The sequence below is a fragment of the Salmo salar genome, chromosome 07, assembly GCF_965601325.2.
Source record: "Salmo salar chromosome 07, fSalSal1, whole genome shotgun sequence".
NCBI lineage: Eukaryota > Metazoa > Chordata > Actinopteri > Salmoniformes > Salmonidae > Salmo > Salmo salar.
This window is the reverse complement of record NC_138297.1, coordinates 17,076,844-17,097,385: the sequence shown is the minus strand read 5'-3', so window position 1 is coordinate 17,097,385 and position 20,542 is coordinate 17,076,844. Positions and strand designations below refer to the sequence as shown.

General features: G+C 51.9%; 1 protein-coding gene across 11 annotated transcripts in view; it reads right to left on the bottom strand.

Annotated features, from left to right (window-relative positions):
• The window catches only part of LOC106608688 (neurexin-2), a 1,074,993-nt gene that overhangs the window by 13,766 nt on the left and 1,040,685 nt on the right, over positions 1–20,542 (bottom strand). For all 11 annotated transcript variants that reach the window (XM_045721575.2, XM_045721576.2, XM_045721574.2 and 8 more), the window contains one exon: positions 14,034–14,362. In XM_045721575.2, coding sequence (XP_045577531.1) covers positions 14,034–14,362 — 329 coding nt within the window. The remainder of the gene's footprint in view (positions 1–14,033; positions 14,363–20,542) is intronic.

The window sequence follows — 20,542 nt, the reverse complement described above, 5'->3', positions numbered from 1 at the left end:
GGGTGTAGAATGTCATTAATGAGAGGGGGAAACAGTAGATGAATACAGATATGAAGGAGCATGTGGTGTTTGAACCCTTTTTACGTTACATTTTAGGAATGCAGCTTGAAAAAAATCTATTAATATCTGAAAATATTGGCACTACAATAGAATTGGTATTTATTTATTTAGGATAGTCCACTCGGTAACACTTGCCACTGTTTTCGAGTCCAGTACATTATTCCGGGCGCCGATGACGGGCGCTGATTCAGAGGGGTTAAATGCGGAAGACACATTTCAGTTGAATACATTCAGTTGGACAACTGACTAGGTATCCCACTTCCCCAGTCCCTTATTAGATGCTGTATGTATGTTATCAAGGAGTTGTCTCAATGCCTCCCCCTGGAGTTAGGAATGCAGACATTCACTTCCTTCATCTGGACAACCTGCCCAAGCTGCACTGTTGACGTCTTGCTGCAATACTTTTCATTCATCCAGATCAGTGTTAACCAAATCTCTTCTCGGGCCAGTTCCATTCATTTAGTCTATTCCAGTACCAGAACACATCATTCATTAGGGCTCCCGAGTGGCGCAGCGGTCTAAGGCACTGCATCTCAGTGCTAGAGGCATCACTACAGACCCTGGTTTGATTCCAGGCTGTATCACAACCGGCCATGATTTGGAGTCCCATAAGGCGTCGCACAATTGGCCCAGTGTCGTCCGTGTTAGGGTTTGGCCAGCGTAGGCCGTCATTGTCAATAAGAATTTGTTCTTAACTGACTTGCCTAGTTAAATAAAAGTTAAATAAAATAAACAAATGTATTCAACTAGTAACTAATCATCAAGCTTTTGATGAGTTGAATCAGGAATGCTACATGTAGTACTGGAATAAACATGCACCATGGTAGTGGAATACCTGGTGGTACTCAGAGGAGGGTAAAGTTGCCCCTAGACGCTGATCTGGGGTCAGTTGAGCATTTCTACCAATAATGGTTAGGGTTAAGACTGGGGGAGGGGAATGTGATCCTAGAGTTCTACCAAGGGGAAACTCCCCCCATTCTGTACCATGTAGTCCGTTATCAGTGTAAAACGAAACCAGAAAAAGTGACGGTCTTATTTAAAACATCAAAGAATTGTTTGTCATGATCAAAGCGTCTCAATCAGAATAGCTGAACGTTTATTTTTTCTCTGTCTTGGAGAAATTTGGGTCAGTTGTGTCCCATCCCCCTATCCCGTTTCGATGGTGTTGGTAGCATCACGTCAAGCAGAAGGGGGCTTCCTGGCTCGTTAAAGCAGCCCTGCGACATTAGCTTGCGCCCCAGTTGAGGCTGTACAGTACTTATAGAGCAATTACCAGGTTTGGTCTAGCGCAAAACACATGACAGCCTCCATAAGCTGGCCTATTAACTGCACAGACGACAGTGTGTGTGTGTGTGTGTGTGTGTGTGTGTGTGTGTGTGTGTGTGTGTGTGTGTGTGTGTGTGTGTGTGTGTGTGTGTGTGTGTGTGTGTGTGTGTGTGTGTGTGTGTGTGTGTGTGTGTGTGTGTGTGTGTGTGTTGGGGACGCAATGCTAGCTAACTGACTAATGCATGGGTCATGTGAACAGGGTTGAGAGGAGCGCCCCATCAGATCGCTGGCCCAGGAAATGGAACTAAGAAGATCACCAGGATCAGACGGGCGGCCATCTTAGATGTTGAATGTAGCGTTCGATCTCTGGACTTCTTCAGCTGTAAAGCGATGGGCCATTTCAGCCATAGTTGTAATGTTTTATATGGGATTTGGGGGGTGACATGTTGGCTTTTCCTTTGTCTTGTCATAGTTGTCTTTCCACTCCCCCAAAACTGAAATACTCATGTTCTGTCTCTTCCTGTCCTCTCTTCCCCATACCGCCATCCCTCTATCTGTCTCCTCTATCTCCATCTATCTATTCGTTTGCCTCCGTCTGCTACACTCAACCTCCCCTCCATCCCTCCATCTCTCTCTTTGTCTCATCTCTCTCTCTCCTTGTCCACCAGCGGGAGAGCAAGGCGAGCTCGCCGGGCCGTGAAAACAACACATCAGCTATTAGTGGAGAAAAAGGAAGATATACCAGGAAGAGAAGGGTATTGACAGAGCCATCCGTTAGAGTGGTGAAAGCTGGGTTAGACCAACAAAGCATCTGTACTAATGCACATGGCTGAATTCCACCAATTTGTTTTGGGACATGGACTGATGAAATAAATACCTAAGGATTGTTTTTAGGTTGACTTTTCCATTAAGGCTTAGATCATAGAATTTGTAATGATGGTACTTGGTTGAGTAACTTGTTTGTAATGGGCGTTGCTTTTCGTAATAAAATGTTATTTGGGGTTATCTTATGTAGGTACAATGCAATATAGCAAAGCCGTTAACATTTTTGAACATCTCTGAGAAATGCGTAGGATCTGAGGGTGTGTTATGACTTTGTGCTGTGCATAAACGTCAAGCCATAAACAGTAGGCTCATTAATGATGGAAAACAACACCAGATATCTGCAGGAGCTGACTGTGCCTCCGAGTACCAGGATGCATACAGACATGAATCATTGATCTCATGTTTACTAGGCTCTGAGAGTAGCTAAACTGCACACCATCATGTCTCCTGCATAACCACAGCAAAGAGGTCATCAGATATAACATAGGGTGTGTCCTAAATGACACCCTATCTCCTATATAGTGCACTACTATTGACCAAGGCCCATAAGGAATAAGCTACCATTTGGGAGGCACCCATAGTGTGTAATAGAACTCTACAGAGGTCCCTAAACTCCATTCCTAACAGTAGAGCCAGTTGCGTCATACTGTACATCATTAACTTTGGAAGGACAGACTATCTGCATTGATAACCGTGCAGAACCACAGCCATTGAATTATACATTACTTTGGAAGGATGGCGAAGTTAGCAGCATTGATCTTTATACTGTCTACAATGTGTGATCTCCTCTCTCCTCACAACCGATGGATAGAGTACATGGACAGTCCACGACTGCTTTGATAACACCATGTAGAGATAATTAAGTGACTGCTTTGATAACACCATATAGAGATAATTAAGCGACTGCTTTGATAACACCATATAGAGATAATTAAGCCACTGCTTTGATTACACCATATAGAGATAATTAAGCCACTGCTTTGATTACACCATATAGAGATAATTAAGCGACTGCTTTGATAACACCATTTAGAGATAATTAAGCGACTGCTTTGTTAACACCATATAGAGATAATTAAGCCATTGATTTGATAACACCATTTAGAGATAATTAAGCAACTGCTTTGTTAACACCATATAGAGATAATTAAGCCATTGATATGATAACACCATATAAAGATAATTAAGTGCATTTCCCCCCATTTAATGAATTTAGTCAAGCTGAAGTCAAAGGATTGTGGCTCTGGCTATGCAGTGTGATCAGGGATGGACAATGATGGTGCAATAGCTAACATTGAATTAGATGGTTCTTGATTGGTTTTTGCAGTGTGTTAACTAGCGGCATGAGACACCCACCCCTCTCTAGTCTACCCCTACACACCCTCTCATACCCCTGGCACGCTCAGTCTCTCTCAAGCAGCCTGTCGCAGCCTCTCGCTATCTCTCTCTCGTTTCTCTTCTCTCCGAGAAGCTTTTAGTTCCACACAGTAATTAGCACTGTGTTATCAGCTCAGGAGAGAGAGAGAGAGAGAGAGTGAGAGAGAGAGAGAGAGAGAGAGAGAGAGAGAGAGAGAGAGAGAGAGAAAGAGAAAGAGAGAGAGAGAGAGAGAGCGAGAGCGAGAGAGAAGAAAGAAAGAGGGGGAGTTAGGGAGTTGGTATGAGAGCAGTGTTCTTCGGCAGAGAACACTTAATCATGGTAGGCTGGGATGCTGAGAGCTTTGTGAGATTGAGTTTAGGTAAGCTTGAGGACAACAGGGTTGGGGAAGTTACCGTTACTCCCAACCCTGGAGGACAAGGAGGGTGATAATGAACAACTTGTTGGAGACAAACCCAATGTTAATTGAAACTTTTTCATATTTGCAACGCAACACCGCGCAAGTTTGTTGAAATGTTAGGAACAGCCCCAGCTTGCGTAAGAACTGAGCCTTACCTAATCCACCCATACATAATTGAGTATTCTGTAACGCTTGAAATATGGAACAAAGTAAACAAACGGATAGACAAAAACAAATTCCATCCAGACCTGCTTTAGTCATTCATTTTCTTTCAAAGGATGAACATTATGCATGTAAGAGTCCTTGGCAGTTCTCACGCAACCTGCCAGCGCACTATGTCCTGAAACCAGGGTAAAATCTATCAACATCCTATCCTTTTCACGCCGCTATCCATCCCGTGTCAGAATTTTGTTTACTTGATGTATTAACTTTGAGTGATTGAGACTGCCTGGAATGGCAGATGTCCGGGGTTTGCACTTTAGGGACTAATCCATTTATTCAGTTGTGTCAGGCTAGCTCAAAACCGACAGCTTGTCCTCCAATAAACTCCCATGTCTCTCTAGGTCCCTGGAGCCTAATAATGTTCTAATGCTATGACACCCCACTGCTGCTGCATAGCTGCATTTACATTACATTACATTACATTACATTATAATGTATGTGGCTTGCGGGCTAATTAATAGATGGTAGGGGCGCTGAAATGGGGGGAAGCTCTTTCCTCTCCTAGAGGACATGGGGCTTATTATGGACTGCATGGTGACTGGGAGGCATGGCGATTACATGGGGACTGTTAATACAGCTTATTATGGACTGCATGGTGACTGGGAGGCATGGCGACTACATGGGAACTGTTAATACAGCTTATTATGGACTGCATGGTGACTGGGTGGCATGGCAATTACATGGGGACTGTTAATACAGCTTATTATGGACTGCATGGTGACTGGGAGGCATGGCAACTACATGGGGACTGTTAATACAGCTTATTATGGACTGCATGGTGACTGGGAGGCATGGCGACTACATGGGAACTGTTAATACAGCTTATTATGGACTGCATGGTGACTGGGTGGCATGGCGATTACATGAGGACTGTTAATACAGCTTATTATGGACTGCATGGTGACTGGGAGGCATGGCGACTACATGGGGACTGGGTGGCATGGCGACAACATGGAGACTGGGAGGCATGGCGACTACATGGGGACTGGGTGGCATGGCGACTACATGGGGACTGTTAATACAGCTTATTATGGACTGCATGGTGACTGGGTGGCATGGCGATTACATGAGGACTGTTAATACAGCTTATTATGGACTGCATGGTGACTGGGTGGCATGGCAACTACATGGGGACTGTTAATACAGCTTATTATGGACTGCATGGGGACTGGGAGGCATGGCGACTACATGGGGACTACATGGAGACTGGGAGGCATGGCGACTACATGGTGACTGGGAGGCATGGCGACTACATGGGGACTGGGTGGCATGGCGACTACATGGGGACTGGGAGGCATGGCGACTACATGGTGACTGGGAGGCATGGCGACTACATGGGGACTGGGTGGCATGGCGACTACATGGAGACTGGGAGGCATGGCGACTACATGGAGACTGGGAGGCATGGCGACTACATGGAGACTGGGAGGCATGGCGACTACATGGAGACTGGGAGGCATGGCGACTGCATGGGGACTGGGGGGCATGGCGACTACATGGGGACTGGGAGGCATGGCGACTACATGGGGACTGGGTGGCATGGCAACTACATGGAGACTGGGAGGCATGGCGACTACATGGGGACTGGGTGGCATGGCGACTACATGGAGACTGGGAGGCATGGCGACTACATGGTGACTGGGAGGCATGGCGACTACATGGGGACTGGGAGGCATGGCGACTACATGGGGACTGGGTGGCATGGCGACTACATGGGGACTGGGAGGCATGGTGACTACATGGAGACTGCGTGGCATGGCGACTACATGGGGACTGGGTTGCATGGCGACTACATGGTGACTTGGAGGCAGGGCGACTACATGGGGACTGGGAGGCATGGCGATTACATGGGGACTGGGTGGCATGGCGATTACATGGGGACTGGGTGGCATGGCGATTACATGGGGACTGGGTGGCATGGTGATTACATGGGGACTGGGAGGCATGGTGACTACATGGAGACTGGGAGGCATGGTGACTGCATGGTGACTGGGTGGCATGGCGACTACATGGAGACTGGGAGGCATGGTGACTGCATGGTGACTGGGAGGCATGGCGACTACATGGGGACTGGGAGGCAGGGCGACTACATGGGGACTGGGAGGCATGGCGACTACATGGACACTGGGAGGCATGGTGACTACATGGAGACTGGGAGGCATGGCGACTACATGGAGACTGGGAGGCATGGCGACTACATGGAGACTGGGAGGCATGGCGACTACATGGTGACTGTGTGGCATGGCGACTACATGGGGACTGGGAGGCATGGCGACTACATGGAGACTGGGAGGCATGGCGACTACATGGTGACTGGGTGGCATGGTGACTACATGGGGACTGGGAGGCATGGCGACTACATGGGGACTGGGAGGCATGGCGACTACATGGAGACTGGGAGGCATGGTGACTACATGGAGACTGGGAAGCATGGCAACTACATGGAGACTGGGAGGCATGGCGACTACATGGGGACTGGGTGGCATGGCGACTACATGGAGACTGGGAGGCATGGCGACTACATGGGGAGTGGGTGGCATGGTGACTACATGGTGACTGGGAGGCATGGCGACTACATGGGGACTGGGAGGCATGGCGACTACATGGGGACTGGGTGGCATGGCGACTACATGGGGACTGGGAGGCATGGTGACTACATGGAGACTGCGTGGCATGGCGACTACATGGGGACTGGGTGGCATGGCGACTACATGGTGACTGGGAGGCAGGGCGACTACATGGGGACTGGGAGGCATGGCGATTACATGGGGACTGGGAGGCATGGCGACTACATGGAGACTGGGAGGCATGGCGACTGCATGGTGACTGGGTGGCATGGCGACTACATGGGGACTGGGAGGCATGGCGACTGCATGGTGACTGGGTGGCATGGCGACTACATGGGGACTGGGAGGCATGGCGACTACATGGTGTCTGGGTGGCATGGCGACTACATGGAGACTGGGAGGCATGGCGATTACATGGGGACTGGGAGGCATGGCGACTACATGGGGATTGGGTGGCATGGCGACTACATGGGGACTGGGAGGCATGGCGACTGCATGGAGACTGGGTGGCATGGCGACTACATGGGGACTGGGAGGCATGGCGACTACATGGAGACTGGGAGGCATGGCGATTACATGGAGACTGGGAGGCATGGCGACTACATGGGGACTGGGTGGCATGGCGATTACATGGGGACTGGGTGGCATGGCGATTACATGGGGACTGGGTGGCATGGCGATTACATGGGGACTGGGTGGCATGGTGATTACATGGGGACTGGGAGGCATGGTGACTACATGGAGACTGGGAGGCATGGTGACTGCATGGTGACTGGGTGGCATGGCGACTACATGGAGACTGGGAGGTATGGTGACTGCATGGTGACTGGGAGGTATGGTGACTACATGGGGACTGGGAGGCAGGGCGACTACATGGGGACTGGGAGGCATGGCGACTACATGGAGACTGGGAGGCATGGTGACTACATGGAGACTGGGAAGCATGGCGACTACATGGAGACTGGGAGGCATGGCGACTACATGGAGACTGGGAGGCATGGCGACTACATGGTGACTGGGTGGCATGGTGACTACATGGGGACTGGGAGGCATGGCGACTACATGGGGACTGGGAGGCATGGCGACTACATGGAGACTGGGAGGCATGGTGACTACATGGAGACTGGGAAGCATGGCAACTACATGGAGACTGGGAGGCATGGCGACTACATGGGAACTGGGAGGCATGGCGACTACATGGAGACTGGGAGGCATGGCGACTACATGGAGACTGGGTGACATGGCGACTACATGGGGACTGGGAGGCATGGCGACTGCATGGGGACTGGGAGGCATGGTGACTACATGGAGACTGGGAGGCATGGCGACTGCATGGGGACTGGGAGGCATGGCGACTGCATGGAGACTGGGTGGCATGGCGACTACATGGGGACTGGGAGGCATGGCGACTGCATGGGGACTGGGAGGCATGGTGACTACATGGAGACTGGGAGGCATGGCGTCTACATGGGGCTGGGTGGCATGGCGACTACATGGGGCTGGGAGGCATGGCGACTACATGGGGACTGGGTGGCATGGCGACTACATGGAGATTGGGAGGCATGGCGATTACATGGGGACTGGGTGGTATGGAGACTACATGGGGACTGGGTGGCATGGCGACTTCATGGAGCCTGGGAGGCATGGCGATTACATGGGGACTGGGAGGCATGGTGACTACATGGAGACTGGGAGGCATGGCGACTACATGGAGACCGGGAGGCATGGCGACTGCATGGGGACTGGGTGGCATGGCGACTACATGGGGACTGGGAGGCATGGCGACTACATGGGGACTGGGTGGCATGGCGACTACATGGAGACTGGGAGGCATGGCGACTACATGGGGACTGGGTGGCATGGCGACTACATGGAGACTGGGAGGCATGGCGACTACATGGGGAGTGGGTGGCATGGTGACTACATGGTGACTGGGAGGCATGGCGACTACATGGGGACTGGGAGGCATGGCGACTACATGGGGACTGGGTGGCATGGCGACTACATGGGGACTGGGAGGCATGGTGACTACATGGAGACTGCGTGGCATGGCGACTACATGGGGACTGGGTGGCATGGCGACTACATGGTGACTGGGAGGCAGGGCGACTACATGGGGACTGGGAGGCATGGCGATTACATGGGGACTGGGAGGCATGGCGACTACATGGAGACTGGGAGGCATGGCGACTGCATGGTGACTGGGTGGCATGGCGACTACATGGGGACTGGGAGGCATGGCGACTGCATGGTGACTGGGTGGCATGGCGACTACATGGGGACTGGGAGGCATGGCGACTACATGGTGTCTGGGTGGCATGGCGACTACATGGAGACTGGGAGGCATGGCGATTACATGGGGACTGGGAGGCATGGCGACTACATGGGGATTGGGTGGCATGGCGACTACATGGGGACTGGGAGGCATGGCGACTGCATGGAGACTGGGTGGCATGGCGACTACATGGGGACTGGGAGGCATGGCGACTACATGGAGACTGGGAGGCATGGCGATTACATGGAGACTGGGAGGCATGGCGACAACATGGGGACTGGGTGGCATGGCGATTACATGGGGACTGGGTGGCATGGCGATTACATGGGGACTGGGTGGCATGGCGATTACATGGGGACTGGGTGGCATGGTAATTACATGGGGACTGGGAGGCATGGTGACTACATGGAGACTGGGAGGCATGGTGACTGCATGGTGACTGGGTGGCATGGCGACTACATGGAGACTGGGAGGCACGGTGACTGCATGTGACTGGGAGGCATGGCGACTACATGGGGACTGGGAGGCAGGGCGACTACATGGGGACTGGGAGGCATGGCGACTACATGGAGACTGGGAGGCATGGTGACTACATGGAGACTGGGAGGCATGGCGACTACATGGAGACTGGGAGGCATGGCGACTACATGGAGACTGGGAGGCATGGCGACTACATGGTGACTGTGTGGCATGGCGACTACATGGGGACTGGGAGGCATGGCGACTACATGGAGACTGGGAGGCATGGCGACTACATGGTGACTGGGTGGCATGGTGACTACATGGGGACTGGGAGGCATGGCGACTACATGGGGACTGGGAGGCATGGCGACTACATGGAGACTGGGAGGCATGGTGACTACATGGAGACTGGGAAGCATGGCAACTACATGGAGACTGGGAGGCATGGCGACTACATGGGGACTGGGTGGCATGGCGACTACATGGAGACTGGGAGGCATGGCGACTACATGGGGAGTGGGTGGCATGGTGACTACATGGTGACTGGGAGGCATGGCGACTACATGGGGACTGGGAGGCATGGCGACTACATGGGGACTGGGAGGCATGGCGACTACATGGGGACTGGGAGGCATGGTGACTACATGGAGACTGCGTGGCATGGCGACTACATGGGGACTGGGTGGCATGGCGACTACATGGGGACTGGGAGGCATGGTGACTACATGGAGACTGCGTGGCATGGCGACTACATGGGGACTGGGAGGCATGGTGACTACATGGAGACTGCGTGGCATGGCGACTACATGGGGACTGGGAGGCATGGCGACTACATGGGGACTGGGAGGCATGGTGACTACATGGAGACTGCGTGGCATGGCGACTACATGGGGACTGGGTGGCATGGCGACTACATGGTGACTGTGTGGCATGGCGACTACATGGGGACTGGGAGGCATGGCGACTACATGGAGACTGGGAGGCATGGCGACTACATGGTGACTGGGTGGCATGGTGACTACATGGGGACTGGGAGGCATGGCGACTACATGGGGACTGGGAGGCATGGCGACTACATGGAGACTGGGAGGCATGGTGACTACATGGAGACTGGGAAGCATGGCAACTACATGGAGACTGGGAGGCATGGCGACTACATGGGAACTGGGAGGCATGGCGACTACATGGAGACTGGGAGGCATGGCGACTACATGGAGACTGGGTGACATGGCGACTACATGGGGACTGGGAGGCATGGCGACTGCATGGGGACTGGGAGGCATGGTGACTACATGGAGACTGGGAGGCATGGCGACTGCATGGAGACTGGGTGGCATGGCGACTACATGGGGACTGGGAGGCATGGCGACTGCATGGGGACTGGGAGGCATGGTGACTACATGGAGACTGGGAGGCATGGCGTCTACATGGGGCTGGGTGGCATGGCGACTACATGGGGCTGGGAGGCATGGCGACTACATGGGGACTGGGTGGCATGGCGACTACATGGAGATTGGGAGGCATGGCGATTACATGGGGACTGGGTGGTATGGAGACTACATGGGGACTGGGTGGCATGGCGACTTCATGGAGCCTGGGAGGCATGGCGATTACATGGGGACTGGGTGGTATGGAGACTACATGGGGACTGGGAGGCATGGCGACTACATGGAGACTGGGAGGCATGGCGACTGCATGGTGACTGGGTGGCATGGCGACTGCATGGTGACTGGGTGGCATGGCGACTACATGGTGACTGGGTGGCATGGCGACTACATGGTGACTGGGTGGCATGGCGACTACATGGTGACTGGGTGGCATGGTGACTACATGGAGACTGGGAGGCATGGTGACTGCATGGTGACTGGGAGGCATGGCGATTACATGGGGACTGTTAATCCAGATTATTATGGACTACATGGTGACTGGGTGGCATGGCGACTACATGGAGACTGGGAGGCATGGCGACTACATGGGGACTGGGAGGCATGGCGACTACATGGAGACTGGGAGGCATGGCGACTACATGGGGACTGGGTGGCATGGCGACTACATGGAGACTGGGAGGCATGGTGACTACATGGGGACTGGGAGGCATGGCGATTACATGGGGACTGGGTGGCATGGCGATTACATGGGGACTGGGAGGCATGGCGACTACATGGAGACTGGGAGGCATGGCGACTACATGGGGACTGGGTGGTATGGCGACTACATGGAGACTACATGGGGACTGGGAGGCATGGCGACTACATGGGGCTGGGAGGCATGGCGACTACATGGGGACTGGGTGGTATGGCGACTACATGGAGACTACATGGGGACTGGGAGGCATGGCGACAACATGGGGCTGGGAGGCATGGCGACTACATGGGGCTGGGAGGCATGGCGACTACATGGGGACTGGGTGATATGGCGACTACATGGAGACTACATGGGGACTGGGAGGCATGGCGACTACATGGAGACTGGGAGGCATGGCGACTACATGGGGACTGGGTGGTATGGCGACTACATGGAGACTACATGGGGACTGGGAGGCATGGCGACTACATGGGGACTGGGAGACATGGCGACTACATGGAGACTGGGAGGCATGGCGACTGCATGGGGACTGGGTGGCATGGCGACTACATGGAGACTGGGAGGCATGGCGACTACATGGGGACTGGGAGGCATGGCGACTACATGGGGACTGGGTGGCATGGCGACTACATGGAGACTACATGGGGACTGGGAGGCATGGCGACTACATGGGGACTGGGTGGCATGGCGACTACATGGGGACTGGGTGGCATGGCGACTCCATGGGGAATGGATGGCATGGCGACTACATGGGGACTACATGGGGAATGGGTGGCATGGCGACTACATGGGGACTACATGGGGACTGGGTGGCATGGCGACTACATGGGGACTGGGTGGCATGGCGACTCCATGGGGAATGGATGGCATGGCGACTACATGGGGACTACATGGGGAATGGGTGGCATGGCGACTACATGGGGACTACATGGGGAAATGGTGGCATGGCGATTACATGGGGACTGGGTGTGACTGTATGTCTACTGTAGGTGGTGCATTAGTTCTGTCCCCTCTTCTTCCCTAGCTGCCACTGAGGAGTGAGGGATCCAGTCCAGATTAGTCCTGGAAAATCATAGCCTTCATATATGGACACGGGCTTACTTACACACGCACGCACGCACGCACACACGCACACACGCACACACCACACACACACACACACACACACACACACACACACACACACACACACACACACACACACACACACACACACAGACAGACAAAGGCCGGGTAATTGAGATGAGCCATTTATTTTATTCCGTCCATGCCACAAGTGTCTGGCTACGTGTGATTGGTAGGTCTGGGTGGGTGTGATTGGTAGGTCTGGATGGGTGTGATTGATATGTCTGGATGGGTGTGATTGGTAGGTGTGGATGAGTGTGATTGATAGGTCTGGATGGGTGTGATTGATATGTCTGGATGGATGTGATTGATAGGTGTGGAGGAGTGTGATTGATAGGTCTGGATGGGTGTGATTGATAGGTCTGGATGGGTGTGATTGATAGGTCTGGATGGGTGTGATTGATATGTCTGGATGGGTGTGATTGATATGTCTGGATGGGTGTGATTGATATGTCTGGATGGGTGTGATTGATAGGTCTGGATGGGTGTGATTGATAGGTCTGGATGGGTGTGATTGATAGGTCTGGATGGGTGTGATTTATATGTCTGGATGGGTGTGATTGATAGGTCTGGATGGGTGTGATTGATAGGTCTGGATGGGTGTGATTGATAGGTCTGGATGGGTGTGATTGATAGGTCTGGATGGGTGTGATTGATAGGTCTGGATGGGTGTGATTGATAGGTCTGGATGGGTGTGATTGATAGGTCTGGGTGGGTGTGATTGATAGGTCTGGATGGGTGTGATTGATAGGTCTGGATGGGTGTGATTGATATGTCTGGATGGGTGTGATTGATAGGTCTGGATGGGTGTGATTGATAGGTCTGGATGGGTGTGATTGATAGGTCTGGATGGGTGTGATTGATATGTCTGGATGGGTGTGATTGATAGGTCTGGATGGGTGTGATTGATATGTCTGGATGGGTGTGATTCATATTGCCCCTAACAATGTGTTTAGGCTTCGATCAGTGATGTTGCTTTGGAAGGAATCAAGACTCTACTAGGGTATACTAGACTGTGGAATTTTTATGGAGTTCATTTGAAGTTCAAGTGGGATTTTGTAGAGAAGGATAAACTTCATGAAACACCCCTATTATCTCTAAGCCCTACTAAGCCATCTACCACTGTGGTTAGAAAGTTGTCCTTATAGGTGCAGCTCTAGGATCAGATTATCCTTCCCAAACCCCATCATCTCAAAGGAAAAACTCAAAACTGCCTTTTGATTACTGTCTAGGACCCCGGAAGGGCAATTTCATCCCCTTCCCTCCTACCCAGCCCAGGCCAGTCTATAGTCTACATCCAGCCTACTCTACCCTACCCTAACCCAATCCACCCTACCCCATCCTAACCCACCCTAGTCCCCATCCACTAACCTGTGTGACACTGTCTCTCATGGTGGGTGAGCGCTGCTTGCGGGTGGTGGTGGTAGCCAACGTGGTGGTTGTCTCCATGATGGTGGTGGACATGTCGGCCAGCGGCGTGGTGCTGGTGGTGTCTGTGGTGAGCACCGAGGGCACGTCGCCCACCAGCCGCAGGTTGCCCTGGGCCTGCACATTGGGGTCGCCCTCGGCCGCCAGCTTGAGCACCTGCAGCCCGTTGTAGTAGAGGCCCGAGATCTGGCCCTGGAAGTGACGGGCCTTGTCGCCGCCACCACCGCCGATCTTGATGAACGCCTGGCTGTTGAAGATGGTCAACTGTCGACCTGGTGGAGGGAGAGAAGAGAAAGGGGGAGAGAGAGAGAGAGAGAGAGAGAGAAGAGAAAAGTGGTAGATAAAAAGGGGCAGAAGAAAGAGAGGTGGGCAGAGAAACAAAAAGAGACAGACAGAAGAGAAAGAACAAAGCAGAAAGAGGAGAGAAAAGCGACGAGGGAGACACCATCAGTCTCCATCTCTCCGCATGCTGACCAACACACATCCCAATTCCCCACACTCACACATACAGACACAGAGTAATGAAACAGGGGGGACAGTATCCATCACATGGGGGGGGATTTTCCCCTGGTAACACGTTAGGGAGATTGGAACCTTGCCTGAGCCGTTCTGCTGCAGGTGGCGGCCATTACGGCTCCACTCTGGCACACGCAAGTCACTCAGTTTCATAGCAGAGCCTGAAGAATGTGGAAACTGGCAGAGTAATAGATTGCAGGCTGTAGTAGTGGTCTGACCCTGAGGCAGGGGGCTGGGTGGAGATGCATCTCATTCCCCACAGAGATGGAATACATTGCAGGCGGTGCTAGCCGGTGTCATTGACCCCACCTCACCTGAGACACAAATGATGAAGTGCCTCGGAGAAAAAAATAAAAAACATCCCATCCCAGAGAACGGAGACGAGCAGTTTAGCCAAAATAAACCCCTTTGATGGAAATGGTTTTCATGTTTAATTCAACGGCGCTCTCTCTTCTCGTCCTCCAGTCATTACTATGCATCTGGATTGGACGGATGAGGGTTCGTCCCATTTGCATGATCCAATACTAATGTGTTACCAGGGGGGGGGGGGGGGGGGGGGGTGATCCAAGGAGGGGGACTTGTTTTCATTTATTCTCCTCTTTTTCTTTGCTGATGTCAGTTCTTTTTTATTTCCCCTCTGCTTCCCTCAAACTCATTTTCTCAGTGGATGGGGTGTCATACTGGGCCAATCAGGTTGGATATCAGAAGTGATGACACTTGACCTCATTCATGGGCTTTCCGGGGGGTGTGGAGGGTGGAGGGACGGGTGAGAGAGGATTACTGTAGGATATTTATTTGTAGGAAGTGGGTTAAAATGTAACTTGATGAGGTAATTACGGCAGAGAGAGAAAAGAGAAGAGGAGAACCCAAGAGAGGCCTGTCTTAATGGATTAATCAATCCCTGTTGAGAGAGAGAGAGAGACAGAGAGAGAGAGGGGAAGGAGTGTGTATGCGTGTGTGTGTGTCAAATATGTGTACAATATGTATAGTAATAATTGACATTATGAAGATAAGATTATTTTGACATTTCTACATTACAAACTCCTAGAGGACAGACTTCAAGCCTTTAGAGGACAGAAATCCCAAATAGCTTCCATTCCATTTCAATTAGCATTTTTATTGTCCTAATGGGGTAACATTATTGTGTGTATATGCTTGCATGTGTGTGTGTGTGTGTGTGTGTGTGTGCGCAGATGTCCCAGCAATAAAGCCTCCAGAGAGACAGTCCATTACACATGTCATGCCATCATTAGATGTGATCAGTAGGTCCTCCATGCCTGCCATACAGTATGTTGACAGAATAAAGCTCCCTCTCACTCTATTATCGCTGTGAAGATGCAGTTTAACATGTTCTGTTGGGATGGGGGGGGGGAGAGAAGGAGGGGGAGGTGGAGGAGAGAAGGATGGGGAGGGGTCAAGGAGGGGGAGGGAGAGAAGGAGATGGGGAGAGGGGAAGGGGAGAAGGAGGGTGAGGGGAGAAGGAGGGTGAGGGGGAGAAGGAGTGTGAGGGGGAGAAGGAGAAGGAGGGGGAGAAGGAGGGGGAAGGGAAAAGGAGGGACAGAAGGACAATGAGGAGGAGGGGATAAGGAGGGGAGGGGAGAAGGAGGGGGAGAGGAGAATGAGGGGAAGGGGAGAAGGAGAGGGAAGGGGAGAAGGAGAGGGAGAGGGAAGGGGAGAAGGAGAGGGAGAGGGAGAGGAGGGGAGAAGGAGAGGGAAGGGGAGAAGGAGAGGGAGAGGGAGAGGAAGGGAAAAGGAGAGGGAAGGGGAGAAGGAGAGGGAAGGGGAGAAGGAGAGGGAAGGGGAGAAGGAGAGGGAGAGGAGGGGAGAAGGAGAGGGAAGGGGAGAAGGAGAGGGAGAGGAGGGGAAAAGGAGAGGGAAGGGGAGAAGGAGATTGGATTGAGGATGGACAGTAGGAACACACATGCATGTAGTAGGTACACACACACACACACACACACACACACACACACACACACACACACACACACACACACACACACACACACACACACACACACACACACACACACACACACACACACACACACCACACACACACACACACACACACAGGTCATGGGGTCAGGAAATACTGCTGTCTCAAATGAGTTCAGATATCAACTAGCTGAAAGTAAACTAAAACAATATTCTAAAACAGTATTCAACACTTGAGAGGTCCTTGGGGGATCCTTGAAGATGTTTTATTTCTTTACATCAGTCAGAGGAATAGATGCCCTCAGGAAGGAAGTGGAGGGAATCAGTGTTTGTTTGTGAGACTGTCCGATGGAAAGGAGACTTTAACAGGGGCTGATGAAGTTATTGTTTTGGGGCCTGCCGGGTTAAATTGAAACTGACGTGTCACTTCAGAGCCAATTTAGCCTGGGAGGGTTTAGTTGAAGGGAGAGGAGAGAGGTGAAGGTCTTGGCACAACTGGCAATCAGTCTGCTTAATATGACACAACCAGGTGTGTGTGTGTGTGCATGACCGCTCGCATAATAACATGCGTGAGCTGTCTGAGACGTGTCATCAAGGTGACCTTTACCTGTACGTGTGATAGGTAGCCATTTGGAACAGAAGGTTTTTTCCTCTGTGTGTGTGTGTGATGGGTGTGTGTGTGAGTGAGTGTGTGTGTGATCTAACGGTGGACAGGGCTGGGCAGCATTAATGAGAGTTTATTGTACCAATTTGAGTGTTGGATCAGGTGTCAGCTCCCTGGTCTCCTCTCTCTCTGGGCCCTTATGATGATGGGCACATAATGGCCCTAGGGCCCGGGGCCCAGGCTCTAAAGGCTGGGAAGGGAGGTGACAGCCACTAGCTGGTCCTCATTAAAGCAGGCATTCAGGATGACACACACTACTACCTAAATAACTTTAGCCCTGCCGACTCTGTGTGATGGACGTCCTTCAGCCCTGCCGACTCTAAAGTGATGGACGTCCTTCAGCCCTGCCGATTCTAAAGTGATGGACGTCCTTCAGTCCTGCCGACTCTAGAGTGATGGATATCCTTCAGCCTTGCCGACTCTAGAGTGATGGACGTCCTTCAGCCCTGCCGACTCTAGAGTGATGGACATCCTTCAGCCCTGCCGATTCTAGAGTGATGGACGTCCTTCAGCCCTGCCGACTCTAGAGTGATGGACGTCCTTCAGCCCTGCCGACTCTAGACTGATGGACGTCTTACAGCCCTGCCGACTCTAAAGTGATGGACATCCTTCAGCCTTGCCGACTCTAGAGTGATGGACATCCTTCAGCCTTGCCGACTCTAGAGTGATGGACGTCCTTCAGCCCTGCCGACTCTAGAGTGATGGACATCCTTCAGCCTTGCCGACTCTAGAGTGATGGACGTCCTTCAGCCCTGCCGACTCTAGACTGATGGACGCATTCAGCCTTGCCGACTCTAGAGTGATGGACATCCGTCAGCCTTGCCGACTCTAGAGTGATGGACATCCTTCAGCCTTGCCGACTCTAGAGTGATGGACGTCTTTGAGCCCTGCCGACTCTAGAGTGATGGACGTCCTTCAGCCCTGCCGACTCTAGACTGATGGACGTCCTTCAGCCCTGCCGACTCTAGAGTGATGGACGTGCTTCAGCCCTGCCGACTCTAGACTGATGGACGTCCTTCAGTCCTGCCGACTCTAGAGTGATGGACGTCCTTCAGCCCTGCCGACTCTAGAGTGATGGACGTCCTTCAGCCCTGCCGACTCTAGACTGATGGACGTCTTTCAGCCCTGCCGACTCTAGAGTGATGGACATCCTTCAGCCTTGCCGACTCTAGAGTGATGGACGTCCTTCAGCCTTGCCGACTCTAGAGTGATGGACGTCCTTCAGCCTTGCCGACTCTAGAGTGATGGACATCCTTCAGCCTTGCCGACTCTAGAGTGATGGACGTCCCTCTGCACTGAAGGAACTCAAGTCACTTAGGTGCTTGCCTTATATTTATTTGTCAATCTCACAATCTCTCGTCTCTCTCCCTGCATCTCCTTTTCTCTCACACACTTGACATGTAGCTCTTCTCTGTCTCCAGCTTCCACTTCCTCTATCATTAGAACATGGCTGTAGCTCTTCTCTGTCTCCAGCTTCCACTTCCTCTATCATTAGAACATGGCTGTAGCTCTTCTCTGCGCCCAGCTTCCTCTTCCTCTATCATTAGAACATGGCTGTAGCTCTTCTCTGTCTCCAGCTTCCTCTTCCTCTATCATTAGAGCATGGCTGTAGCTCTTCTCTGTTTCCAGCTTCCTCTTCCTCTATCATTAGAACATGGCTGTAGCTCTTCTCTGCTCCCAGCTTCCTCTTCCTCTATCATTAGAACATGGCTGTAGCTCTTCTCTGCTCCCAGCTTCCTCTTCCTCTATCATTAGAGCATGGCTGTAGCTCTTCTCTGTCTCCAGCTTCCACTTCCTCTATCATTAGAACATGGCTGTAGCTCTTCTCTGCTCCCAGCTTCCTCTATCATTAGAACATGGCTGTAGTTTTCTCCACGTCCAGCTTCCTCTTCCTCTATCATTAGAACATGGCTGTAGCTTTTCTCTGCTCCCAGCTTCCTCTTCCTCTATCATTAGAGCATGGCTGTAGCTCTTTTCCACGCACCCAGCTTCCTCTTCCTCTATCATTAGAGCATGGCTGTAGCTCTTCTCTGGACCCAGCTTCCTCTTCCTCTATCATTAGAACATGGCTGTAGCTCTTCTCTGTCTCCAGCTTCCTCTTCCTCTATCATTAGAACATGGCTGTAGCTCTTCTCTGCTCCCAGCTTCCTCTATCATTAGAGCATGGCTGTAGCTCTTTTCCACGCACCCAGCTTCCTCTTCCTCTATCATTAGAGCATGGCTGTAGCTCTTCTCTGGACCCAGCTTCCTCTTCCTCTATCATTAGAACATGGCTGTAGCACTTCTCTGACACCAGCTTCCTCTATCATTAGAGCATGGCTGTAGCTCTTCTCTGACACCAGCTTCCTCTATCATTAGAACATGGCTGTAGCTCTTCTCTGACACCAGCTTCCTCTATCATTAGAACATGGCTGTAGCTCTTCTCTGTCCCCAGCTTCCTCTTCCTCTCCCTCTATCATTAAAACATAGCTGTATTGTCTTTGTCCTCTGCTGAATCCACATGGATGTTGTGTTCTAATCCGTGAGGGGGGACATCCAGTCTATTTGACTGACGTGATGACACTAGCTAGCTAGCACTGGGGGTAAGAATAGCACTAGGGACCAGGGAAACCATGTAGACAGAGAACATGCTAGAAAGCCAAGAGAAAGAGTGATATAAAGGAAGTGATTTACAGGAGAATAAGAGGGGAGAATGAGAAATGCTGTAGAGAGCGAAGCGTCGTAACACTCCGGCTTCATCACAATCTTCTCTAAGGCCTCACACTTTATCACTCATTAGTGTTGCACCCAGGAAAATAGTCCCAGTCGCTTGGTTGCTCTGAGACAAGAGAGGATCAGGGAAGCAATGAATGCTCCTCGCTCCATAAATGGGGCATCTAAGTAAAGGGGAAGGGGGCGTGGAGGCAATCACTTGCGACAACGGCGAATCACACGAGATCTTAGCGGCTGATAGCCTAGCAGGGCGGCTAGAAGGTGAGAGAGTTCCTCACTGAGGGGATGTGGTAACAATCCCCTAGCCCAATGCTATGATCCCCTTGTGTAGCGGTGAAGGAGGGGTGTGCTATTTCTCTGTGTGAGGAAATGTCGAGACGGGTTGAACTGTTCTAGGTGTTGTAATCTCCCAATTGTTAACATACGGAAATGAAAAAAGATTGACTCTGCAGTTGTACCCGTTGGCGGTTGTTGTGAAATTAGTGGTTATATGGAACAACGGAATGATGAAATAAAACAAGGTCATTGAATACTATTCATATTATGAGATTACACATTTCCGTAAGTGATTTTCTTCTGGTGTTTTTTTCGGGGGGTCCCGGAAGCCTAGGCACACTAAGATAAT